Source organism: Crocodylus siamensis, chromosome 5, assembly GCF_052110815.1.
Source record: "Crocodylus siamensis isolate JL-2025a chromosome 5, ASM5211081v1, whole genome shotgun sequence".
Taxonomy (NCBI): domain Eukaryota; kingdom Metazoa; phylum Chordata; order Crocodylia; family Crocodylidae; genus Crocodylus; species Crocodylus siamensis.
This window is the reverse complement of record NC_143399.1, coordinates 137,901,505-137,927,398: the sequence shown is the minus strand read 5'-3', so window position 1 is coordinate 137,927,398 and position 25,894 is coordinate 137,901,505. Positions and strand designations below refer to the sequence as shown.

Genomic DNA, 25,894 nt, shown 5'->3' with positions numbered 1-25,894 from the left:
GACTTCTTACCTAGACTCATTTTGACAATGGACTTCTTACCTATACTCATTTTTTTGAGTATTTTCTACCCTCAGCTCCTCACTTCATGCTTTTTCTTGCCTGACATATCAGAACTATTTAGACCAAGGATCCAAGGGCACCTCCAATGGAGACCCTCACTGATATAAGTCACACCAGAGTATGTTTTAACCCATTTTAGTGGATACCATGGGTAAAGAAATGGAAGCTGTCAAAAAGCCACAAATATTTCTTTGAAATAATATTCTCAGAGTTTCAGAGTTTCTAGGGTCGGAAAGGACCTGAGTAGGTCATCTAGTCCAACCCCCTGCCATGGCAGGAAAGAGTACTGGGGTCACACAACCCCAGCAAGGTGTTCATCTAACCTCCTCTTAAAAGCCCCCAGGGTAGGAGCCTGTACCACTTCTCTTGGAAGTTGGTTCCAGATCCTAGCCGCCCTGACCGTGAAGTAGCACCTCCTGATGTCTAGCCTACATCTACCCTCTGCCAGCTTGTGACCATTATTCCTGGTCACTCTTGGCAGTGCTCAGGGGAACAGGGACACCCCCAATGCCTGCTGACCCCCCCCGACTAGTTTACAACAGGCCACTAGATTCCCCCTCAGCCTTCTCTTTTGGAGGCTGAACAGGTTCGGGTCCCGCAGCCTCTCCTCATAGGCCCTGCCCTGCTGTCCCCTGATCATGCAAGTGGCCCTCCTCTGGACCCTCTCCATGCTGTCCACATCCCTCTTGAAGTGTGGCGCCCAGAACTGGACGCAGTACTCCAGCTGTGGCCTGACCAGTGCCGCATAGAGGGGAAGGATGGCCTCTTTGGACCTGCCTGAGATGACTCCAAGATCCTTTTCTGCCTCTGTGCTGACAAGAGGGGAGTTCCCCAACCTGTACGTATGGTGCCGGTTGTTCCTCCCCAGGTGCATCACCTTGCACTTGTCTGTGTTGAATCCCATCCTATTCTCATCCGCCCACCCTTGTAACCTGTCTAGGTCTGACTGTAGCCTGTTGCTTCCTTCTAGTGTGCCCACGTCCCCCCACATCTTAGTGTCATCAGCAAATTTGAACAGGCTGTTTTTTTACCCCCTCGTCCAACTCACTGATGACGATGTTGAACAGTGCGGGCCCGAGGACCGAGCCCTGCAGAACCCCACTGTCCACGTCCTTCCAGGTTGAGAAGAACCTATCCACTACCACCCTCTGGGTGTGGCCCTCCAGCCAGTTGGCGACTCATTTGACCGTGTGGGTCAACCACAGTCCTCCAGTTTCTTAATGAGAACGGGGTGAGAGACAGTGTCAAAAGCCTTCCGGAAGTCCAGGAAGACTATGTCCACTGCTACCCCTGCATCTAATGATCTGGTGATCTGATCGTAAAAGGCCACCAGGTTGGTCTGACAGGACCTGCCACTGATGAACCCGTGTTGGTTGCCCCTAAGCATGCCAGAATAATTTTCTCAAACAGCTTGCCTAGGATCGAGGCAAGACTCACTGGCACAGATCTATAATACTTTATGCTGCACTATAATAGGCTGGGGGCCCCACAAGTAAACTCCAATGGCTGCCACTCAGATGGGCAGAGTCTGATCATTACAGTCATTACTATTAATATCCAAAGGAGGTGGGCAAGGGCTTCATTGCTCCAAAGGGATCTCCAACACATTAATATTATAGACAGTAAAATATCATCTCTTAGTCTCCTAGTTACCTCATTTACCATTTTTGGCTGTTTTAACTCCCCCTGGAAGAGCTGCTAGTACTTTATTCCACTGGATCTCTACATTATGGGGACCCTATATCAGCACTGTATCTTCCACCATGCTTAGGCCCAAAACCCGCAATTTGTTTCAGGTGTTTGTATCACTGCACCCTATTGAGTTTGCAGGGCATGGGCCTTATGTTACCCAATACAAAGAACTCAAGACTAGTCCTGAAGATGAGCTATTTTCCCTGTGCCTAAGATGGAATCAAACTTTGAAGAATAGTGAGGGAAGTAGGTCCCCACAAACCATACCAACACAAACTTGTTTTATTTTTAAGTTACTCACACTTTACGCAAATATTTCTTGCCTGGCAGGAGAGAGAGACTGCAAAACTAACATTAGATAAGACAGTCTTTTTCCCCCCATATGGCCACATCTGATGAGAAAAACCCTTTCCTTGCATAGAAAGGGGACAGGGAAGATGTAAGAACATACATAAATGTTGCAATTTTGATGATTAAATTTTAAAGCTACCATGATTTCATCCTCCTCTTGGATTAGGAAAGCCCTAATGTTTATTTCCACCCTCTCCACCACAGGATTTATGCTCTGGGGTCAGCTGTTCCACAGAAATGTACCAGCAGCACTGTGTAAATAGGTACAAGAAAGTAATGGATACTTTCATAATAACATTATTATATTTTTAAACTGTAATCAAAGAGAGGACTACAGCTCCAATTATCCTTAAAAGTTTTTTAATCCTTACTTGTACATTTTTATAGTATAAGACTCCAAAACAAACATTCAAATAGCTAAGTAGCTATTTCAAAAGGGAAATTTGCAAATGAAAAGAAGTAAAGATTGAGTTTTTATTAACTTAAGGCAATGGCTTTAAAATCCAAGTAATTTAAGAGTTTTGAGAAATACTGGGATAACGTTATTTCTTATCAGATGCCTTAATTCTGGATGTCTGGATAGCTCAGGCTGCCGTATACTAACAAACAGTCTAAACAGTAGTGGCCAATTTTAGCAGCTGCCCCCCATTCTTGGATATTAGCATTGCACTTTGTCATGAACCCACTAAAGTTTAAGGCATGTTTTCCTGAGTTTCTCTTACTGATCTGGCATGTATGGTTTCAACATACAAGTAGCCTCAAGCTGTGTTCAGTCTTGTCCTTCTTACGCATTGTAGTATTTGATACACACGCATTTCCAAAGTTCAAATAAGGCCAAGATTGCATAATGAATTTTTTTTGCCTGGGAGAGGCTCAAAGTCTAAATGGCTGAAGAGAGGTAATCAGTAAAAAAAAAAAAAAAATCAGCATCCAACATGGATAAATAGCTAAATAGCCAAATAGATAAATAGATAAATAGCCACGCCTCCAAGACAATGTTCAACCTACATTTTAAAAGAAGGGGCTGTATGAAGAACACCTGGCTATTCAGGCTATCCAAAGAAGCTTATTTCTTACAATGGGGAAATTAAGTGAGCATTTCTGGGATGTGTCTAAAAAGACTCAAATATTCCCCTGGTCTTAATCTGATCATGAAAGACTTAGTCTAGTAAACATGCACCTCATGGAGAGAGTAGGAAGTTACATGCACAGTGTAGGCTCCCCAAGAATCCAGTGGGTGATGCATGTAAATAGACAGATAAGAAACCATCCTTAAATCTCTGCCTCATTTTTACAGGCATAGGGAAACAGAGTCCCTCACCTAGTGGGCTGAGTAGAAACTGAATTCTTGGTTCTGATATTTTGTATTTGGTTCCAATATTCTGATATTTCTTTTTGTTTGTTTGTTCTTACATCTCTGTCTGTACCTCAACACATGGTTATAGATTTCTTATGCTCATTCTTGGGCTTTTTTGTTTGTATTCTTTTTAATAATAAATCTTTTTGTAAGCATACTGATCTCAGAGTATGTGAACCTACAGGTAGGGTTCTTCCAGGGGGTGGAGAGGCATGGAAATCTGTCTTTTCTGAACACATGACTGGACAAGGATACAATTTCTCTAGCTGGCAAAATCCCCTCTCCTAAGAGCTGGAAAGACCTGGGTGAGATGACTAAGGCTGAGGAGCTACAGGCCAAGCAGTTAATTCCTGGCATAATCTCAGCTGGTTCTCATTAGTCAAGCAGCAGATGACACAGGAGCTTGGGACTGAAGGGCACCCCCCTGAAGGCAGGAAAACACCTCAGGAGCCTTATCTCAGAGGCACACTTGGCCACTCTAGGGTCACGGAGCATCACTTACAGTGTATACACTGTTTCACAGAGACTACTACATCCACTTTGTCACTGCAGGAACACGGAGCATATATGCAAGTGCCTTATGCTCTAACATTAATGCACTCTGTCCCTGGCAAAACTATTGCACTAATTAACTCTTTAGAAATATGTGCGGAATTAGGACTTCTCACATCTAAAACAGTCCCTGGCACCTCTCAAATTTTTTTGTTTCTGCCTTAAAGAGCAAGGCTGTCTCACTCTTTCCTTTTGGGGAAAGATCTGCAATTTGATTTAAAATGGGGAAAAATGCATACCAGATCGCCAGTCATCAGAATCCAAGAATCTGCTACTAAGAAACTAAAGGAATCTCAATTTACTGTTAGGAGAAATAAACTACTAGACATTCTATGTTTCTTCTTGGGATAGAGGACAGCAGATTGGTGCACAATGCAGTGATAAATCTGTTCCTAAAGGACTTCACAGACCCACCTAAAGCTTACTCTAACAACGTAAAAGCTTTGCTTAACACAACCTATGCTCAAGTGCTAACTGGAGAAAGTAAATTCAAGAGTACTCCTATCTCTTGCCACAGTCTATGGTGAGGGAAAACTGCTGGACTGCACTTTTCTTAGGAGGGAATGGAAGATCCAGCAAAGCCAAATCCTGTTAACCTGACAATTCACTGTTTTAAGAGGGAAAGAAGCATTGAACTATTGATGAAGTAACTGTGGAAGTAAAATAAAACATTTCATAGAATCATAGAAGTAGGGTCGGAAGGGACCTGGTAGATCTTCAAGTCTGACCCCCCGCCTGGGTGGGAGAAAAACTGGACTCAAATGACTCCAGCTAGGTAGGCATCAAGCCTCTTCTTAAAGACCCCCAGGGTAGGAGCCAGCACCACTTCCCTTGGAAGTTGGTTCCAGATCTTAGCCACCCTAACTGTGAAGTAGTTCTTGTGGATGTCTAATCTAAACCTACTCTCCAATAATTTGTGTCCATTATTCCTTGTCATGCCAGGGGGCACTAGGGGAAACAGTGTCTCCCCCAAACCCTTTTGGTCCCCCTAGTGAGTTTATAGACAGTCACCAGGTCCCCCCTCAGCCGTCTCTTGTGAAGGCTGAACATGTTTAGGTCCCGCAGTCTTTCATTGTAGGGTCTGCCCTGTTGTCCCCGGATCATGCAGGTGGCCCTCCTCTTGATCCTTTCAATGTCGTCCACATCCCTCCTGAAATGGGGTGCACAGAACTGGACACAGTACTCCAGCTGTGGCCTGACCAGTATCGCATAGAGGGGGAGGATCACCTCCTTGGCTCTACTTGAGATGCACCTGTGGATGCATGACAAGATCCAGTTAGCCCTGCCAACCGTGACCTCACGTTGTCGGCCCATGTTCATCTTGGAGTCAATAATGACTCCAAGATCCCTTTCTGCCTCTGTGCTCTCAAGAAGGGTGTTTCCCATCTTATAAGTGTGCTGCTGGTTTCTACTGCCCAAGTGCAGCACCCTGCAATTGTCAGTATTGAAGTGCATCCTGTTTATGCTAGCCCATCCCTGTAACCTATCCAGATCTTGCTGCAACCTCTCTCTCCCTACTAGTGTGCTCACCTCACCCCAAAGTTTGGTATCATCAGCGAATTTGAACAGGTTGCTTTTCACCCCATTGTCCAAATCGCTGATGAAGAAATTGAACAGCACAGGCCCAAGGACCGAGCCATGGGGGACTCCGCTGCCCACTTCCCCCCAGGTCGAACATGACCCATCCACCACCACCCTCTGAGTACAACCCTTCAACCAATCTGCAATCCATCTGACTGTGTAGGCATCAATGCCACAGTCGCCTAGTTTTTTAATGAGGATGGGGTGGGAGACAGTGTCAAAGGCCTTGCTGAAGTCTAGAAAGACTACATCAACAGCGACATCTGCATCCACTGCCTTTGTGACCTGATCATAAAAGGCAATCAGGTTGGTCTGACATGACCTGCCCCTAATGAAACTGTGCTGGTTGCCCTTGAGCATCATCCCTGAAGCCAGCCCATCACAGATGTGCTTCTTGATGATCTTCTCAAAGGAGTTTCCCTAGGACTGAGGTAAGACTGACGAGCCTATAGTTGCCCGGGTCCTCTCTCTCCCCTTTTTTGAAGATGGGGACCACGTTAGCTATCTTCCAATCATCTGGCACCTGGACCAAGTACCACAAGAGCTCGTAAAGCACATTTGCATCCCCCCGATTTTTTTTTTACATTCAAGCCAGATGCACACACCTCATACATTTACTGATTTCCCCTGGGTTACTGCAGGACTTGTTTGCTGTATGTTATTTCTAGGTTAGTCGTAATCAGCTAGAGAAAAGAAGATACTAATCAGTACTGCTCTAATAACCAAACTCAAACCAGTTGATCTGTATGATGGAATGTGAGAACACGATTATCCAGCTATATGACCTGACTGGTACATGAAGGACAGAAACCTGTTAGACCATTTATAATTTATGAGGTGACTTGTAATTTTTGGCAATGTTCAATTAAGAATTCAAAAGATACACATTTTCATTCGATTTGCACAATTCGTCCGCATTAATATCATTTTAAAGTAAGGCATCAGATACAATGTAGCACTGTGTCCTTGAACAGGTAACTGGCTGTGTGCGCACATCCCTGCATTCACACAGGGCCACTCTAGTTCTTACCGAAGTCTGCTGGAGTGAAAGAGCTCAGTCTAGCATCGTCAAGACAAGACAGCTAGTGCAGTAAAATTCTTCAATAGGAAATGTGGCAAGAGTGTCTCATACCAGCATCGCAGTAATATTAAAGAGCTTTTATTATTTTCCTACAAATGTTGAGCCCTTATGTTTTCAAGGCCAATACTAATATAATAACATAACAATAAACTACCCCTAGAAAAGGGAAGAGATGCTGTCTTTGATAAGGCATATGAATTTAATGGATTAATCCTTCAGGAGCAGATGCCACTAAGTGCTCAGAAGAGCTGTTTGCCCATCTGTTTAACATCTAACAAACACTTTCTGGTTTATGAAAGAAACTTAAAAAAGGAAAAGCCCTGAGGAAGCAAGCACTGGAAAAATGTAAACATTTTAAACCTAAATTTACTTTTGAAGTATTTTAAAAAAGATCTTGTCAGATCAACATCCCCTGTGTCACCACCAGCTTCCACAGTTCCAAAAGCTGCCCAGTACTATAATATTGCAGTTTTATTTTTGGAAAGAAAAAAAAACATAGAGAAAGTACGGTCACCAAGCAAGCCAAATTTGTTTCTACATCTTAGGGCAGGGGAAAGAAAAAGGAGCAGCAGCAGAGAGAGAAAAACTAAAGAACAGAGGAGTTAAGTCCCAAATAACCAGAAAAAATAACATGCAAATGGCACCCTGTATTCACGTAGTGCATACACCACGGGTGTCAAAGATATGATCCACAAACTGGATCCAGGACATAGAGCCCCATCATCTAGTCTGCTGTGCTGCCCATGGATTTTAGACTGGACCTATATGCTAGTTACGGCGCACAGCACACTGGTCAGATCTAGCATGCATGCTGCAAAGCACACAGAGCTGATTCCAACACGTGTGGGGCACAGCACCTGGAGATGGTCCAGAGCGCTCACAGTGCCCAGACTGGAACAGCCCTGCACACTGCTTCTTTTTCCCTTCATGCGACAGATACTACAGACACATATACACATCAACTTACAGCCAGCATTAGACCATTCATAGACAACCTCTAAAGTTTATATAGCATCTCTAGTGCTCTATGTTCATGAAGTGAAAAGGTCAGCATATAGATTTGTGTTATCTTTTTGTCTAAAGGTATTACATACTTTATTTACTCGCATACCCCCCACACCCCTTTTCCAAAAAGAAAATCAACACCCCCCCCCCCCCATAGAGGTCTAGGTCTTAAGCAGAGAAGCTGATTTTGTGCCCAGAATAGAAGCATCCTATTTTATTCTTGCTTCATCTGGCATCTGTAGTGGCATTAGTACTCAGGCAGCTGGCTTAATGGCTCATTGTCTGTCACTGCACACATATTAACAATCGTTACTCCTTCTTATTGGTTTGGTGCTGCACTAATCTGCTAAATACTCCTGGTCTCTCTTCTCTTATTTCACAGCCCTGGAGACTTTTAGAGCTCTTTACAAAATTATACGTCTACTCATAACACGTCTTCAGCAGCAGTGAGAGTTTCAGCTTTGAGTTAAACAGAAAAAAGGGAAGCTGAAGATTAGGCTTTGTTCCTGATCAATGTATCTATAACCAGAAAGGGGTTTTTTGTTTGTTTTTTAATTCTGCCCTCCCATAAACAAGGTGCTTACCTTATTTGGGGGAATGCTGTATGCAAGAAAATATTACATTTATTCCCCATATTGAATAAAAATAAATAAAACAAAAGGCAAGATATTGGCACCCTGCCTTGATACAGACATATTTTAGAACCTTCCTCCAAGTTCACACAATTTGGTATTTGTGGGCTCTGTGTGTGGCAGTAGGCAAAATAAGGGGGAGAATTTCCCTTTAGCTTTTTAAAGAATCTTGAGAGAAAATGGTTTAAAAGCAGGTATTACTAATGAAGTCAGATGAAGTATCTAGTCCAGTTTAACATTCTGAATACAGGATAGACATACTATACCATTTACAATTAAGCTAATAGACATACAGAGCTAAGAAGCAGAAGAATAGGGAAATAAAAATAAGACCAATAAGAAGTTTTTCTCATCTCTAAGAGGCAACAAAGAAGTTACTAAGTAATGAAATGGGGAAGCTTTGATTGAATTCAGAATATTGTTTGTAGTACAGTACCTAATGCATTATTTTTCACAATAGATTAAAGGACTATTCAGTTCTAAAATGGTCTTTTTAAAAACAAAAACAATCCATTTGTCTTATTTCAATCATGGGCCAGAAAAAGGGAAGTGACATACATGAAAGTATATGAAAAGGATGGACCACACTGGGCAAATCTATTTCAGAGAAAATATACATTAATCAAACTGTTTCTGAGATCAAAAGAAAAGCAGATCTAACCCTTCTTGTATATCCACATGCCCTTGAGAAGAGCTCTCTTACATAGTAGCTCTACACACAGATATCCCTCTGATCTTTCCATACTGTTCTTATTTGTACAGGAAACAAGTCAGAACAAATTCATGTTATTTATTTCACTTCTTTGAAGAAAAATAAAAAGCTATCTAAAAGGAAAAGGATCTCTATGCCATTAAAAAGCCCTCTCAAGGTTTGTATAACCGCAAGAGATTAGATTACTGGAATGCAAAAATTAATGGAATAAGTTTCTGTTTTTAAATCATCTACAAAATTTCCAGTTCTAAAGAGGCTTATGAAAAAACCCATCTGCTATCACTACCTCTAATATCCCATAACAAGATTTTTTTTTTTTTTTAAAACATCAATTGATTTCGTTGGTTCTACAACAACAAGAATGTGTAGACAAAATACGACCTTTTGTGCCAGGACTTTAACATGAAAAAGTAGTGTTGCACAGAAGGACCAAAACTTGTTACTGTCATTTGCCAGAAATTTCCCAGTCATCACAAGGAATCTGATATCAAACTACTAACGTAACCCACCTCCTCTTCTTAAATTGAGGATCTTTAACTCCCATCATTCATTTTATTTTCAGATGCAGGTGAAGTGACATTGACTGTGAGCCTACACTCTGCTTATATTGTATAACCCATTGATTTAATGGGCTTTGGATGGACAATCAATGCAGGAAGTTGAATGAGCTATGAGAAAAAAAAAAAAAAAGGCAAGGCCCAGACTTGTGTGAAACAACCATAAAACAATCAATGAGTGCTTTCAAAATCATGCCAAGACAAATTTTACAAAGATAAGATACATTTTTATCATAGTCTTTGTCTACTTCTGACTTCAAAAGGAATAGGAGTTCACCATGAGAATGTGAGTTGCCCTGTGAAAATATTTTACTAGATTTCTATTTGTATAGATTTAAAAAAAAACAAAAACAAAAAACTATGAATATCTCATTTTGAAGCCTACAGTAAATTCCAATATTCTATGATGCATTAGAGCAGAATTAGACCATGTGTACCACTGATTACAATCAATATTCTTTTTTTTTTCTTTTTTTTTTTTTTGCTGCTGCTGCTGTATTTTTTTTGCAACTCATGCTGTGGTTTCTTCCTATGAAAAAATCTGCCAAGCAAAGCAGATCTAGCTCCAAACCTCTTTTGTAAAGGACCAAGTCCATTAAGTCTACCTTAGAAGGGTTCCTGGAATTCACTGGCGGGGGGGGCGGGAGCGGGGTGAGAACCATAAGAAGCACCAACTTAGTAAAAGAACAAGCAACTTAAATTTTAAAAAAAGAGAGGATTGTGGTGTTCATACCCTGGTAAGGTCCATGCCCAGTTTGAGTTGAGAGATAAGATGAAGAATTACACTACGCTGTTCATCCATGACTCCCAAGTCCTCCTCTTCATTATCTTCGGTATCTGTCATCTCATCTTCAACTGGGATCAACTCGGGAGTTGAATTCTGAAATGAAAACAAGGTGTCGTCAACATCTGAAAAAAAAAAAAAACACACACAATATATCCCTATGCAGGCTTAAAAATAGGGATGGCTTGGGCCATCAAAAGCAAATCCCTCTACAAAAATCCACTCCGACAGACTTGTAGTACTATTTTCGGATCTTGGTAACAACAGCAGCAAATTTACCATGTAAATAAACTAACTACTAGATAAAGCATTAATAGGTATTAATATTGCAGTAGTTGCAGCCAAAAGCAGGTAGTGGCACTAAATACGGAGTAATGAAATGTCTTTTCCAGAAAACTCCCCACTGTTTTACTCAATATAACAACGATCACAAAACTCTCTTGGTACACTCAGATTCATAGACACTCAAATAAATACAATGAGAATCCTTAATATAAAAAGTTGATTTCAAATGATTCCCCCCCATTTATTCCAGTTGACCAAGTCTAAAAGGCTTGGATTTTATGCATTTTTAACAAAATGTTTAGCAGTGCTAATTTGACCACTGCATGAAAGAACCCAATCCTAATAAGCACTAAATCGGAGACTGAAATAGACTGTTCAGAGAAATAAAAAATAATTAGAAACTTCCTGATCATGTCAGTACCATGAATTCACTGTGATGTGTGAAGTAATTACTTCTGTATTTAGACAGTAAATGATAATGCCCACTTTTCAGACACTCCAGCTAAGGATTACCAAATAAACATTATTCCATCTCCCTTCAAAGAAAAGAGAAATAAACATTATGATCTGTTGCAGAGTTTATTCCTTTCTTCTAAAATCATGGTATATTAACAAACTGCATCAGAAAGAGGTGGCAATTACATAACAAAACTATTTTAGTTTGAAATTTGTTCCCTTAATTAGGGAATTCCCTTAATTTGTTCCCTTAATTGACAACTTAATTAGGACCAGGGTCTAAACAACTACAGGGTATGAATTATTTGGTTTAGCTCTGTGCAACTGTTTCTTGTTTATGTTGCTGAAAAAATTACAATAAGATTGTTCATGTCTCCTTAAGAGAGCACCAATTGTTCTTGACAGCTAACAACTTTGACTCATTTATATTTAAAATTTTGGGGGAAAACAAAACCAAAAATCCAGCATCACTGCTGCAGCAACAGTTGCTCCATTATTACAATTTTGGCATAAAAGATCACTGTAAAAACCATAGTTTAACTCTCAGTTCCATGGAATAAAGAGTTGATAATATGCGCATTCTCATATAGTACACAGAATTACATTTTAAAGCAATTCTCTATGAAGATAATCTCCAATCATGCTAAAGCAGAGTAGATCCCTCAACTAGTTAACAAAGCACCTTTATTTACCAATATTTACTGACTGGTCTCTGTTTCGGAGGAGACTTTTTAAAAATTGGAAAAAAAAAAATACACATTTACAATAACAATTCACCAAATCAAAATATGGCTAGAAAACCTCCCAGCTTAAATTAGCAAGAGTATATTATCTGGCCAACCAACACTACAATGCAGAACATTAAAAGGTGCTTTTGTAATTACTACATCAAGAAAATAATGTAAATGCTGACCCTACATTAAACTTCAAAGCTGGTGAACAGTAATATTAACATCTGTTGGGGCTTTTGAAGGAGTGACACATTTGACTCCCCTCACAAGAAACAGCATGAATATCCCCCATCCTCTCTGCTCACATGCAAATGCATTTCTATTTAACTACAGCACGATTGACAAGTCCTGTCGATTACATTTACTGCCCATGATCTAATTCTGTAACCATCACATATGAGATGCAGAATACTGAAGCCCTACCCTGACATATATCATTCAATTTCAACTAGAGGAACAGCAGGGAAGGGGGCTTCTGAACTTACAGCAGACGTTTCTACATCTGGCTTGTCTTTGATCCAGCTTGACCTCATCGAGAGTACTGAGCTATTGAATAAAAGTGCTGCTGCCGGTGCTGCTGCTGCTGCAGCAAACTCGGCTTATGGCAAGCAAGCTCAAACTAGAGTTAGTAGCACTAGGGACAAGCAACAGAACCTCCCCATCCCAGTTTCCACTCCTCCCGCCACACATACATTTCTTTCCTTTTTTTTTTTTTTTTTTAAATATATTTAATCTGATCTTAAAAAAAAAAAAAAAAAGTGTATGGGGTGTCAATCTGCTCCCTGTATTTCCAGTCATATGACACCGAGACCAGTGGACTTAATTTTGTTCCCAGCTAAAAAAAGATGTTTTTGCTGTTGCTCTTTCCTGAAGGATGTCCTGGTACATTGCTATGTGCTTATAATTTGTTTTAAAAAGTTCTCTCCAAGCAACATAGGGGCGGACACTATACCAGGAAACATGCACATTTTTAAAAAGTGCTAAACAATAATGAGCTCCTAAGGGCCACAAAAATTAACTAAATGATCAGCTCACAGAATTCGGACAACAGTACAACCCTCTGTTGTTGCTGAATGTGAGCAAGAGGCAAAATCTGAGGGAACAGCAAGAGACAACACTGGTAAGAAAACAAGGATTTTATTTTTCCTTTGCAAGTTTACATTCCTCCAAGGCTTGACATTCCAGATTTCTTGCTCACTAAAATGGAAACACCATTTTCAATCATTCTAAAATATTTAGAAGGCAAATATCAACAGGCTGTTCTTGCATCTGTTAAAAATCCACACCATGGTACAATAAAAAAAATATATTTGCCAGGTCACTCGGAACACTTTTAAGATCAAAAAGAATTTTGATATTTATTGTTACCAAAGAGGTGAATGAGTATTTTTTTAATTTGAGATTGCATATATTTAATAGCAATATTGTAAGGTCCATCATCAATGGAAGTTTCACCAAAATTTGAAGTAAAATAAGTATATTATCTTTATTTTCTCTTTAAAAAAATCTTAATATATCCCTAATTAAACATTATTAATTCTCCCTCAGAACATATAAGCCAAGCAAAAGTTTGCATGAGAATGATAACAGTAATCTACAATAACTCTACAAACTCCTCTAACGCTCCCCATATTATCATTTTGATCCAAAATGCAAGTAGTATGACATGTCTACTTTAGTTCTTTCCTCTTTGCCAAATCAAGATTAAAAACGTAACTGGCAGCCTTCCATTTCTACGGCAGCAAATGAACTGTAGTCCTCGGCAGCAAATGAACTGTAGTCCTCGGCAGCACAATAAGCCAGATCTTTTAAATACAGTTTCACAGGTGTAGGGGAATTGCCTGGTGCCTTAAAACAGACAATTCTTTAAAAGAATAAACAAAATTAACTTTCATCAACAGTACATTGTGACAGTCACTCAAAGTCATAGTCTAGGGTCTGTGTGAAAAGAACTATAAAATAAAAGCAGGTTGCTTCAATAAAGCGTCAGGAACATCCCATCCAGTTTTTCCAATTCTTTGCTTTCAACAGAATTAACATACACGAGCCTAAAACTAAGTGTCATCATAATCCAGCTCAGCATAAAAGATTATGGCAAATGATTATCCTTTAATAGCAGGTTCCCAAAATAGAGTCCAATATGTGAATTTTTTTTTTTTCTGAAAAATATCATTGCAAACTGAATTGCATTATTTGCTCTCCTCTTAAATTTTTAAAGCAGGCATCAATGTTATTGAGATGTTCGTTTAAACAGCCATGCATCTGACAACCCATGGGTAAATATTACAGCAGTTCTTGGTTAGTACCATAGCTTGAGTAAAACATTTCTCTCATACATGCTTATGTCTAAATAAGAAGTGCTCAACCTCCAGCCCATGGGTCAAATGCGGGCCCAGATTAGAGCCAGGCTCCCCACAGGCCCTGCTGCATCTGCCCCAGATGCCAGATTGGGTCCACCAGCTAGATCCAGCCCACTGGCAGACCAGAACACACTGCCCACCCAGCCCACTGGACACAAAGGTTGAGCACCACCAGTCTAAACCATTCTAATCCAACAGTAAGAAATGCAAACCAATATAAAAAACTCACAGTTGATAGGATGAGATATTAGAAAATTTTTCCTCCCAAAATAGTTTCTAGAAGACTCTGTATAGAAAAAGCAGATTATTTTTCTTGGAATCCTATTTAAGTCTTTAAACTGCCGCTTTTATTTCAAAGTAACAAACAACATTTTAAGGCCACCATCCATATTAGCATCTTTTCAAGTCAAATCTAAGAGACTTTATGAGAAAGCACTCTTTTGAAGCTGAATCATTCAAGACAGTACACTTAATTAAAAAAAGGGGACCATTTCATTTAGAGAAGTAATCTGCTAGGATAAGGAATTCATGTTTTAGCCAGTGGCCCCTGTCAAGAAACATTAATTTCCTTTTCAACAGATGAAATCAGTAAGTAAGAGAATTTGCCTTTCAACAAGGTACACCAGCTAAAAAAAAAAGATTCTCCCTCAGGAAAAATCCACTTTCACGGTCATAGGAAAAAAAAGAGGACACAGCCAATGGTAGAGTTTCTATAGAAGGAAAAAATCTGTCACTCCCCCCCAGAAATAGTTAAGTCCCTTCCCATTACAACTGAAGTTCTATGACTCAATTTTCACACACAGTTTCCCAAATGGTACAAGCAGATTTTTTTAAACAAACTGAGTAACTGTACCATTAACAACAACACATTTTGACAACACAATCTGGTAGTAAAAATAAAAGTTATGTGCATAATGGCCTTATATTAGACTAGAGAGATGATTATCCTTACTATACCTTGGCATCTATACTCAATTCCGGGTGCTTTGTTACAAGGAAGTATAGAAAAATGAACAGAATGCTAAAGAAGTGTATTCTGATACAAGGGGGTTGAACAACCAACATGAAAAAATTGATAGAACTAAATCTATAGAGCTTAGCCAAACAATGAAAAGAAGGGCGGGGGGGGAAAATCAGTACAAGTATTTAAAGGCAATAAATGTTAAGTAGAAAGAAAATTTCAAAGCAAGAAAAATGAGACGAAATTAAGAAAAGGAAATGCTCTCACAATCAAGAAATCCTAAACAGTTAAGAATGTTCCAATGGAAGAAACTGGAATTAGGTTTTCCCATTTAAAACAAAATTGAGAAACATACTAGAAAATATGCAGTATGGAATACTTTTGCATTAGGAGAAAGATGGACTAAACTCATCACAAGATTTATCTATACAGGAAAATATTATATCTATTCGCATACACCATTAAACACAACTTAGTATTCAGTGTAAGTAAGGACTGCCACACTTAATCTCAACTCAGCTGGCTGTAGTTAGCCCTTTCAGTGAACCTTAAAGTCATTGTAGACAAACAGTCTTTTCCATATGTAATTTTTCATTCCAATTTTAAGAGTCACCTTGCTCACAATTATACGTATGCCAGCATCATTTAGCATTTGCTCTCATGACAGCATTTGAAACTCATAAGCCAGAACCTGTAGGTATCGGAAAATTAGTGTAGTTCCGTAGAAATCCATGGAGCGATGCCAACTTATATTAATTGAAGAAATGGCTTGTCCATTTGTCACTATAGTCAGTGCAAGATTTAGTTTTCTTTTTGTAAAATAGATAACATTATCTACACACAGATTAATGAAGAACCATTATTTCCCAAAGACTTCTTTGCTCATTGTATGACTGACAAAATGGCACATGAGCTATACTATGCGTGGCTACCCACTCAGACCCTTGCCTTGTCTTCATTTATATTTTCTAAACATTTAATCACATTTATTGTCCATTGTGCCATGCACATGATGAGATAACATCCATCAATTGACTGCATCCTTGTTGGCAGCAATTTGAATGAGTGAGCTTATCATTTATGGCTCAGGTATAGCTTCTTCAGTAAGTAGGTGTAATTAAATAAAACTAGCTCTTGTTTGCAATAGTTTTTTTTTTTTAGTGTATTCTGAAGAGGGGCTAGGGAAATCCAGAAAGGCCCATCCCAAACTGAAATCAGCATTCAAAAAGCAAGAACTGTGCTTCAGGCATACCCATGCCTCAGGCCCACCATCCATGAAAACAACTCTGTTGACCTCTCATATTGAGACACAAGTTTAAGTTTATGGTAGGGAAGAAAGCAAAGTCTTGCTGAATAAAATAAGATAATCTCTTACACAAGGCTCTTTTCATCTAGAGAGAATTTCAAGTAAAGTGGGAAGTAACAATACTCTTAAAACAAAACCAGAATGGGGAGTGAGGAAGGAGGAGCAGACAGCACTGTCACAGGTAATTCAAACCTGTTATTCTAAGCTTGACCTGTCAATCTACAGCCCTACCTACAGGACCTCTTCCTAGCGACTGACCTGATATTGGAAGAAAAGAAGCAACAGATAATGGGTAAATTTTAAGAGGTTTTCAAGTAACCTTACCCCTGAAGTCCCATTTTTCAAGACAGATTTGAGAGCCAGAATCCTACAGATGTACAGAGACAAATGTTCAAGTCCCTTTTGAAAATGGGACTTTTCTAATTTAACAAAATCCAAAACTGTTTATAGCTTTATAAAATGAACACCCTCAGCTTTTACCTGCACCCAGAATCTAACAGACAATCAGCAAATGCTATACAAAACTGGGGTAACCTACACAGAAACACAAGATTTGAAAAGACATTCTGGGTCATTGTCTACAGCAGGGGTGGCCAGTCTCCAGGACAAGTGGCAGAGACAGCGCTTTTATGCGTGGCACACAGCAGACTAGGGATGGGACAGGCAGCACACAGGCAGATAGGACAGGAAGCAGAAATCAGAGCAGCAGATAGGACAGGAAGCAGAAATCAGAGCAGCAGACTGGGCAGAGAGCATGGAGCAAGGAGGAGAAGCTGAGCAGCAGTTCAAACAGAGTAAAAGGATTAGTGTGGCACTCAGAGTGGGGTGCAGGACTAATCTGCAGCACAGTACAAGTTTGCCAAGAAGCTTGGCTCCCACTAGTCTAGCAGAATTCGTTAACTGAGAGCTCGATACAGAATTTAGGTTTTTTTCCCCCCCTTGATTACTTCTACTGAAGTGGTATTTCAGAACCTCCCTCTTCTAAAATTTAGACTCCTATTCTTATTTTTCTTTCTAAATTATTTTCTGATTAATTTTTACCGATTTGTCTTTTTGTGGACCTTGTCCTTTAGCTCCTCCAGCACTTGTCCTGTATATACACACAGCAGTCACATCTCCTCAGTCTTCATTTTGCCAAACTCTCCTATTCTCTTTTCATTTGATACACAGCCCATTCTCATAGCCCTTCTCTGCACTTGGTCAGTTTTATTCTTTTTAAAATGATAAGTACCCAAAACTGTACACCATATCCAGATGAAGTCTTGTAAGCAACTTGTACACTGGTATTAATGCTTTTCTACCTTGACAGGAAGTAGGAAGCAACAGAAGTGAGATGGATGGATGATATTCAAAGCCTCCTCAGTACTAAAACTTCTCACTTCGTGTCACAGGCTGATTTCATCAGCATATTCTTACTTGTTATGCCAAAGTCATGTGTGAAAAACATTGGTGCCAGAACTAATCCTGAAACAAAAAGACCAGAAATCTCCTTCCCCATGAAACACAACGTGTTACTGTTTCCCCTCTCACCAATTCCTTACCCATTCTAAAACACCAACACTAACCCCCTTTTCTTTCCTGTTGAACTAATAATTCCTCATCTGGCACTACATGAAATATTTTTGGTGAAATCCAAAAGGTGATATGCTACCGCTGGCATAAGGCACCATTAAATAAACAAGCATCTATGTTCAGCACAAACTTGAATTCTTAGGTATTCTCCAGGTATGGTAAAATGCCCCCCTTTTCCTAATCCCTCAGAGCTATATACACAATGATAGCTATTCCTGTTTGCCCCTTAGCTCTTTCGCTATTCATCCCTTCTCAGGGTGCTTCTCCTTAAAGTAGAAGTCTACAGGGGCAGACTTTTCCTAGCAACAAGATTCAAGGAGGCCCTAATCCAGGTAGGAGACTGTGAAACCAGGGATATAATGTCTCCACTGGAGACAATGGCATTGCAATATTCTATTCTTCTGGTCTTTAATACTCAAAGAGATAAGTAATTATCTCCTGTAAGGCCTTATAGCAGAAGTCAAAGGGTGGATATGAAAGAGATCTAGAAAAATCACGAAGAGCATGGACCAAGTGAACAAGAAACTATTGTTCACCAAGTCCCCAAATACTATAATTAGGGGGCACTTGCTGAAATTAGTAGCCAACAGGTACAAAACTAACAACAACACCACCACCACCACTCAACTTGCAGAATTCATTGCTACAGATGGTGCCGGAAGCAAATGGCAGAGCCAGGTTCAAAAAGGGACTGGATAAATTAATGGAAGATAGATTTATTAATAACTACCCAACAAAATGATTGGAGATGTTTCCCCTGGCATCTCTAAACCAGTAATGGTGGATGCCAGGGAGAGTATTGAATAGGAAACAGATCACTAGAAATATCCAGTCCAACACTCTTCCTCTATAGCATCCTTTTCTGCCACCATTGGAGACAGAATACCGAGCTAGAAGAACCACTGATCTGACAGAACCTGAGAAGTATTGTACTAACTATGGTGAGAGATTTGTACTAGTGACACCCTTTTCAACAAGTGCAAGTGGGAAAGAAAGCAGTCTCAGACATAATGTTTCACATTTGGGAGCATCAAAACAACTTTGCACAAAACATCAAATTGTGAATGTGAATTAAAAACATATGCACTCCCCTGAATCAAGGATGATAATCAAGTTAATATTTATTCTGGTCATTTCCTTCAAACTATCAAGGTTCTCTCAGACACGTCTGGGTAAAACCTCTGTGATGCATCAATACCCAGGTCTCAATGTTTGCTAGATAGTCTGGGTGCAGATTTGTCCAACAATACTGTATTTATACTGTTACAGATACAAAAGGAAGTAGAAAGACAGAGAGAATATCATGCATATTCTATGTTATTTCTTTCCCTAAGCTAAGGAAAACTAAAAGCAAACCTGATCCATTTTAATCAAATGCATCTTGCCTTATTAGCTGATTAACTTAAATTTGATTTGGCCAGAATCTGCCTGAATACTCTCCCAGAATAAGCCTTATATACTTGCAAGCTTCTTTGTCATTAACATTTAATGAGGCAGGGGTGCCAAATTAGGATGCTGCTTAATTGAAAAATCTAATACACAAAAAGGTTTCTCAGTACTATATGACAAGACAAACATTTTAAATCAGTATTGCCATTAAATTAGGAGGAAAAAACAGTAAAGGGATCATAATAAAAATGATCAAACAATGATCAGACTGCAGACTTATCCTAAATTAAAGGCAAAACACCTTGAAGGCTAACAAATCACTTATCGCAACACTGCTACCAAGTACCCCCTGAAACATGGAACATGCTGAATTTTAGCCGATTTTGGCTTTTAAACTTCACTGCAGAACAACAAGAAAGTTCCAAAATGATATCTTTTATTAGACCAGTCTCATGGACCCAGAGGGACAGCCTTCCATCTTCAGCTCCCTCTGTGCAAAAATGAAGTATATTTCCTACCTATGGGGACTTTTTACCATCTTGTACCATCTACACTTTTCCCAGAGCCTGACGAAGGGACTTTGATCCCGAAAACCTGCAGAAAAGGACAATTTTCTTGCCATTTTCTAGTTGGTCTAATAAAAGATATCATTTTGGAACCAAGAGTTCTAGTTTTTTTGTATGCCTTTTTATAACAACAGAGGAATTTATGTCAACCTTAGAAAAAAGGAATCTAATGTGATTGCATACAGTTTGCAAAGTCATGAACTTGAAAAGTAAGGGAGTGCTAGATTTAAGGTTATCCAGGAAACCTTAATTCTACCTCTTTCTGCATCATCATATGAACTAAACAAGGAAGAGTTCCGGTGGAAAAATAGTATGTCATGTCATCCATGACAAGCATCACTTGCTTCAGAAAAAAGAGTTGTTTCACCACATTCCTGCAAGAGGAAGGGGTAGGTTTATTTCAGTTTTACAGATGATGGGGTCTAAGCTGCAGACAGACTGAGGTCAGGAGTGGCCGCTAATCTTGGGTGAAAAATTTGAAACCCTAGGGACCTGACTATTCATAGTACTTAGGATTACATCTTAATTTATATTTTCAAAGCACATCTTTTGACTTCAATAGCAACTGAATGTGCTCAGCACTTCCACAAATCAGAACCCAGAGTCTCATCTCAGGCATTTAATAAAAAAGAAGATAAAGTTAGTGACAATTTGTGAAAAGTTTGGTTTAAGTCACTTACCCATCACATTGAATTTCTGTGGCACAGATAGTGATAAAATCCAATTCTCAAAGGCAGCATTCAACCAACTATACATGTATCCTTGCTTGCCCTGTTACCCCATGTCTCATAACAGTGCACTTCTCAGCTTCTACCACAAATGAAATAGAGGCCTTGAAGACCCACAAACCTATGCACCGTACCTACAAAGCAGGTCCATTATAAGCAGAGAGTAATCCACAACAGCAGAAGGCTATCCTGTCCGAAGCAGAAGAACAGGACAATTTCCTAGTCAGTGGGCTTCAGAGATGCTTGTTATCAAGGGAGGGAGGACAAAGTCCACAAATCCTAATTTTAGCACAGGCTCTGGAGAACAATGTTTCTCCAGTAGATAAATGTTTCTGTACACTTCCCCCAACTGCATCCTCTTCATCTCTACAATCATGGGCGCCTGGCGCCTCTTAGGTCTGGGGGTGCACCTGCAGAAGCCGCCATCACCAGCAAGGACAGGGCTGGCAAGAACCTGCAGAAGCCACAAGCAGCAGGGACAGCTGTCAGGGGAGATGTGCTCCCCCTGTGCCCTCCCTACCAATCACCTATCTTGTTTCTTTCCCACCCCTGATTTTGTTCAAGTCCCAAGTCCAAGTTTCACCTCTTCAAGGCTTCTCATCCTCGTCTCAGTCGCTTGGCTAGAACTTTAATAGAAAATTCTTACAGCTTTTTCCAAGATGGGCAAAACAGCATTTTCCCCATAGCTACATACTCTGACTCTCACCACCAGTTTGGCTGACATCATCAGAAAAAAGCAAACCGATTCAGTCTCTTCCATTAAAAAAAATCAGCCCAAAACATTACAGTTTGGTGAAGTTATAAGCAACTGAAAAAAGTCTCATGAGGGCAAGTGTTGGGCAACCTTAAGAATAGGGAGGGATACCACACCTATTTATAAGCACACAGAGGGATATGGCTGACAGCATAAACCAAATTCCTTATTAACATACAACATGAATATAAAATTGGGCTTGGTATGGGGCTGTTAGTTTTACTTACATGGTAATTTTGGCAAAGAATAATAATTAAGAAATTAATTAATTTTAATTTATTTTTAAAAACTTTACTGTAGCAGGTCTCACTGAATTCTTTACATTCTGTTACTCCTCAACCTCACAGAACTCCACTTGAAATTATGGCATTTGTTATATAAACTGGAGATGGGGATTTCTTCAAAACAGGTTCAGATTTTTTAAACACAAAAAACTTGAATGGCCTTTTTAATAAGCAAGTATATTCTCAAATATGTCCTACATAGATTTTGGGGGGAGGAGGAGCTAAAGATAATTCAAGTGGTTTGTCTTAAATGTGCTTCCAACATAAAATATTTACATATATAGTTTTACTAGGGACTCTGCTTACTATAACAGGAACTACTGGAGAAAGCTATTAAAAAAAAAAAATCAAGATTAGTTAGGTTAGTGCAAGCCATTTTCTATCAGCGTTTTTGTAGCAAAACTTACTGTCATTTAATTCTACTTTAGTGTAATTGTACATTTAAACCTTAAGTAAGCCTTACTTGGGAGTTTGTAATTGATTATCTATATGACATTTCTGGATGGTTTGATAGCAAGAGGATTAAACTAGTAGCATCCATCCACAGAGTAATTTAGCTATCCAAGTCATTACAGGCTAAAGGAATTTACTATATATTATGCAGCCTAAGAAGGATTTAATCATGCATAATGGAATAAGTAGAATGCATTAAGAAATCCTCTGCGTTGAAGAAAGCACCTCTGCGTAACAATGCACATGTTCCTTACCAACCTCAATCTCTTCTCCTTCCATTACCACACTTGTCAGCATCACACATTTATTGTTTAGATGTTCTCAAGAGCATCAAATACACAGATTTTATCAAGGGCAGGGGCCTGGGAAACATGCAGTCTCAAATGTATCTATCACTTAAAATAGTTCAATAGAATGTGTTCTTTTGACCTATACTTCTATGCTGATTAATTGTTAAAATGTAAGGAACCACTGTCCTAGAGGAGTACCCCTACGGACTCCAGTGCAGGGTAGGACCCTGTTGTACTTACTAGGGATCGTACAAATACTCAGTAAGAACAGTCTGCAAAGGTTGCAGCCTCAACAGATAAGGCCAAAACAATACTATTGATCTCTGAGGCTTCTTGCAGATGTAGTCCCCACCCCCTCCAAAAAAACAAAACAAAAACAAAAAAACCCCACACAGTTTACTGGAAGCAGCAGCACGTTACTTTGACCTGGCTCTGCAGCATCTATGTAGATATGGCACTTCAGTGGGGCTTGATTCAATCAGATATTAAATAAGTGACAAAAAAGCCCCACTAAAGCACCCAATCTATACAGACATTGTTTGAGCCGGGTCTAACAAATGCACTGCCTCTCCTGGGCATGTGCTGGGCTTGGCATGAGAGCTCCTTGAGTTTAAAATAAAGTGCTTGGGGGTTTGGGGGCAGGGGGGTTAAATATCTGCAAGCAGCCTGATTTAGTTAGTCAACATGATGCATATCTACCCTGCTTTCTGCCTGACTTCAGACTAACATGACTTAACTACCTCTCTCAGCTCATAAAATAATCCCACCGGGGAAAGTTTACAGTCACTTTTTATGGCAGAAAACACTAAGGTGCAGTTCCTCATTGGAGAAACACCTAAATACTTCGAAGTATCTGGGCCTAAAAAAGTTTAAGAAGGGTCTGATAGCAACCAGTGGATCCAATTGTATGGATCTACTCCCATATCCATACAGAACTACTCCCAGCTGCAGCAGTGAACTGGCTTTACAATTGCTATAAACCAAACTGCCAGACAAGGAAAGTTTCCTTCCCTCTAAAACAACCATTTAGTATTGCATTCAGTGGTTAGGGAAGTCATTTGGCTTAAAGCATTTTCTTCTACGCAGGACAAGCTCACTGTATGTACAGCTTAATTAGAAATCAGAATCACAGATTGCATACTGAAATAATTCAGGGATTCATTCCATTTACTATAGACAAAATTCAACTACATCCAAATAGGCTCTAAAATACAATTTCAGTATTTTTTTTTTATTTTTATTTTTTAAAAGGGAAGTCAATTTGGAGCTTCCAATATGGACACCAAACAAGTCCAGGGAAAGATGCTCAAATAGAGTGGTTTATTTATTTATGCTGGAATTATTTTTCTCTGCTTTTAAAAAAAGATAAGGTAAGAACAGATATTTATTTCAACCACCTACCTGAAAGCAGCTTACCAATTGATAGGCAAAAGCATTCTAGTCAGTCCAATACAGACCAGAGTGTTAATATTTCTTCATTCTGCTCAAGCCATAAACAGGATACTAGGTTGGCAGAAGTTAATTATCCAGAGTGGAATTTGACTAACCTGCAGTTGTGTAAAAAAAAAAAAACTATAGTAGCAGCAGAAACTATAAGAACCCAGATAGTAAAAAGCAAAATTGCCATGAATCCTTCACAAACTGAATATTTGTTTTGTTCAATTTCTAATCAACAATGCTAAAGGATCTCTCAGTAGCCATCCAGTGTCTGTACTTGATTAGGTAATGCCCTCAGAAAGGGAGGCCCGTCACCCGGTGTTTCACTACACAAATGCATTAAAAAATAAAAAACACAAAACAAAACAAAAATGGATTATTTTATACAACCATACCCAGGCCAGGAAGGCTAGGGACAGATTCAAAAAGCCAGAGCCTGAACCGATTCAATCTTTGCAGGTTAGACTAACAGCCAAATCAGTTAAGGCTGATACTATATTCAACCAGATTTATCTCAAACCGGTTTCAGCCATTTTCAGACTGGTTTATGTGCACTGAATGTCTGGTTTATGTGCACTGAATGGTCTGTTCCGTTACAGGTTTAAACCAGTTTCTGATCACTTAAACCAGTTTGTGTATAATGTCTGTCCCTAGCTGAAAGCAGCAGCTGATACAGGCAAACAAAAATACCTCTTTCACAGCATTCAATCTCTCTTTGGTTAGCTCAGGTAGTAGTACTTCAGTTGCAGTATGTTGTATTTGAAGAAACACTATATACAACAGAAAGCAAATAGGCACTGGTAAGCTAAGAGAAGATCTCTAGATATAACACACACTACCAGATGAAAGAGACCAGATGTATATTTCTCAAATACCAAAATTCTAACAGGTCAAAAAAGAAAAGCCTCAATAAAATTCACAGCTCCAAAACTTATTACATCCCTAAAAAAATATTATCAAGTGTAGGCCAAGAATCCAAAGCATCTTAAAAAATGGTTCACAATTGACATTCTGTTCATGGACATCTAAAACACAAGCAACGACAAACCACATGTCAGATGTTAGTCACATTGCTTAATGCACACTGCTGGAAGTACTCTGATACTGTGTTGCTGAGGAAAAATAATCTTTATAAATCAAAAACTCCACTATCTTCACAAATGGCTCAGGCAACAAGAACCAAAGGCCAAATAATTAAATGTAAGGGCTGCTTGGCCTTGAGAAGAAAAACTGCATAATTTTTTATCTGCATTAAGGCACTATATTTCCTAAAGCAACTATACACCAGTTAAAATTAAGTAGGCCACTACCACCAGGCTGAGCATTTTGATAATACTACCAGAAAACAGTTGGCATGGAGGTTACGGCCTTACATCTGACAGAGATTCTTCAGCAGTCTCTTCAGCCTAATATTTACCCTCTTTCTTTTCAAATCACAATGAAATTCAGTGATATACTGAATGCTTCACATGGAACTTCAATCGTCTTTCCCGATAGTCTTCATGACTTAAGCCTAGGTCAGATGCAGCCAGCCAGATTCCAGCAATATGCTAAGTATTTACATCACATGGGAGGGTAAAAACAGAGTGCTTTTGTTGCTTTGGTCTTTCTTTTTGTAAATAAAATACTGTAACATAACCAGCTGAGTCAGCTGATTTCCTCAAGGGTAGCAACGTAATGGCTTGTTCTATTTTAAGCTATAGGTCGCTTCACATTTTGTTTAGTTGGTACATCTAATGGATTATGCTGCATGTCAGCCAAAAAGCTCTCTTCTTTTCCCTTGGGGCTATGGCCCCAGACAGGGAAGACAACTTACCACGAAAAGCACAGAATTTCTCCACAAAACTATTTCCTGCTTTCCAGCTCCTCCTTTACCCACTCAAAAAATAAAAATCCTACAGCAAATCAAGCTTTCTATAAATTGAAAAGGGGAGGAGGATCCAGAACTCTGTTTAGT

At 39.4% G+C, this 25,894-nt stretch overlaps 1 protein-coding gene across 1 annotated transcript in view; it reads right to left on the bottom strand.

Moving 5' to 3' along the window:
• Positions 1 to 25,894, bottom strand: part of OSBPL10 (oxysterol binding protein like 10) — a 205,437-nt gene that overhangs the window by 35,501 nt on the left and 144,042 nt on the right. The window contains exon 7 of the mRNA XM_090046463.1: positions 10,315 to 10,461. Within this exon, the coding sequence (XP_089902589.1) occupies positions 10,315 to 10,461 (147 nt within the window). The remainder of the gene's footprint in view (positions 1 to 10,314; positions 10,462 to 25,894) is intronic.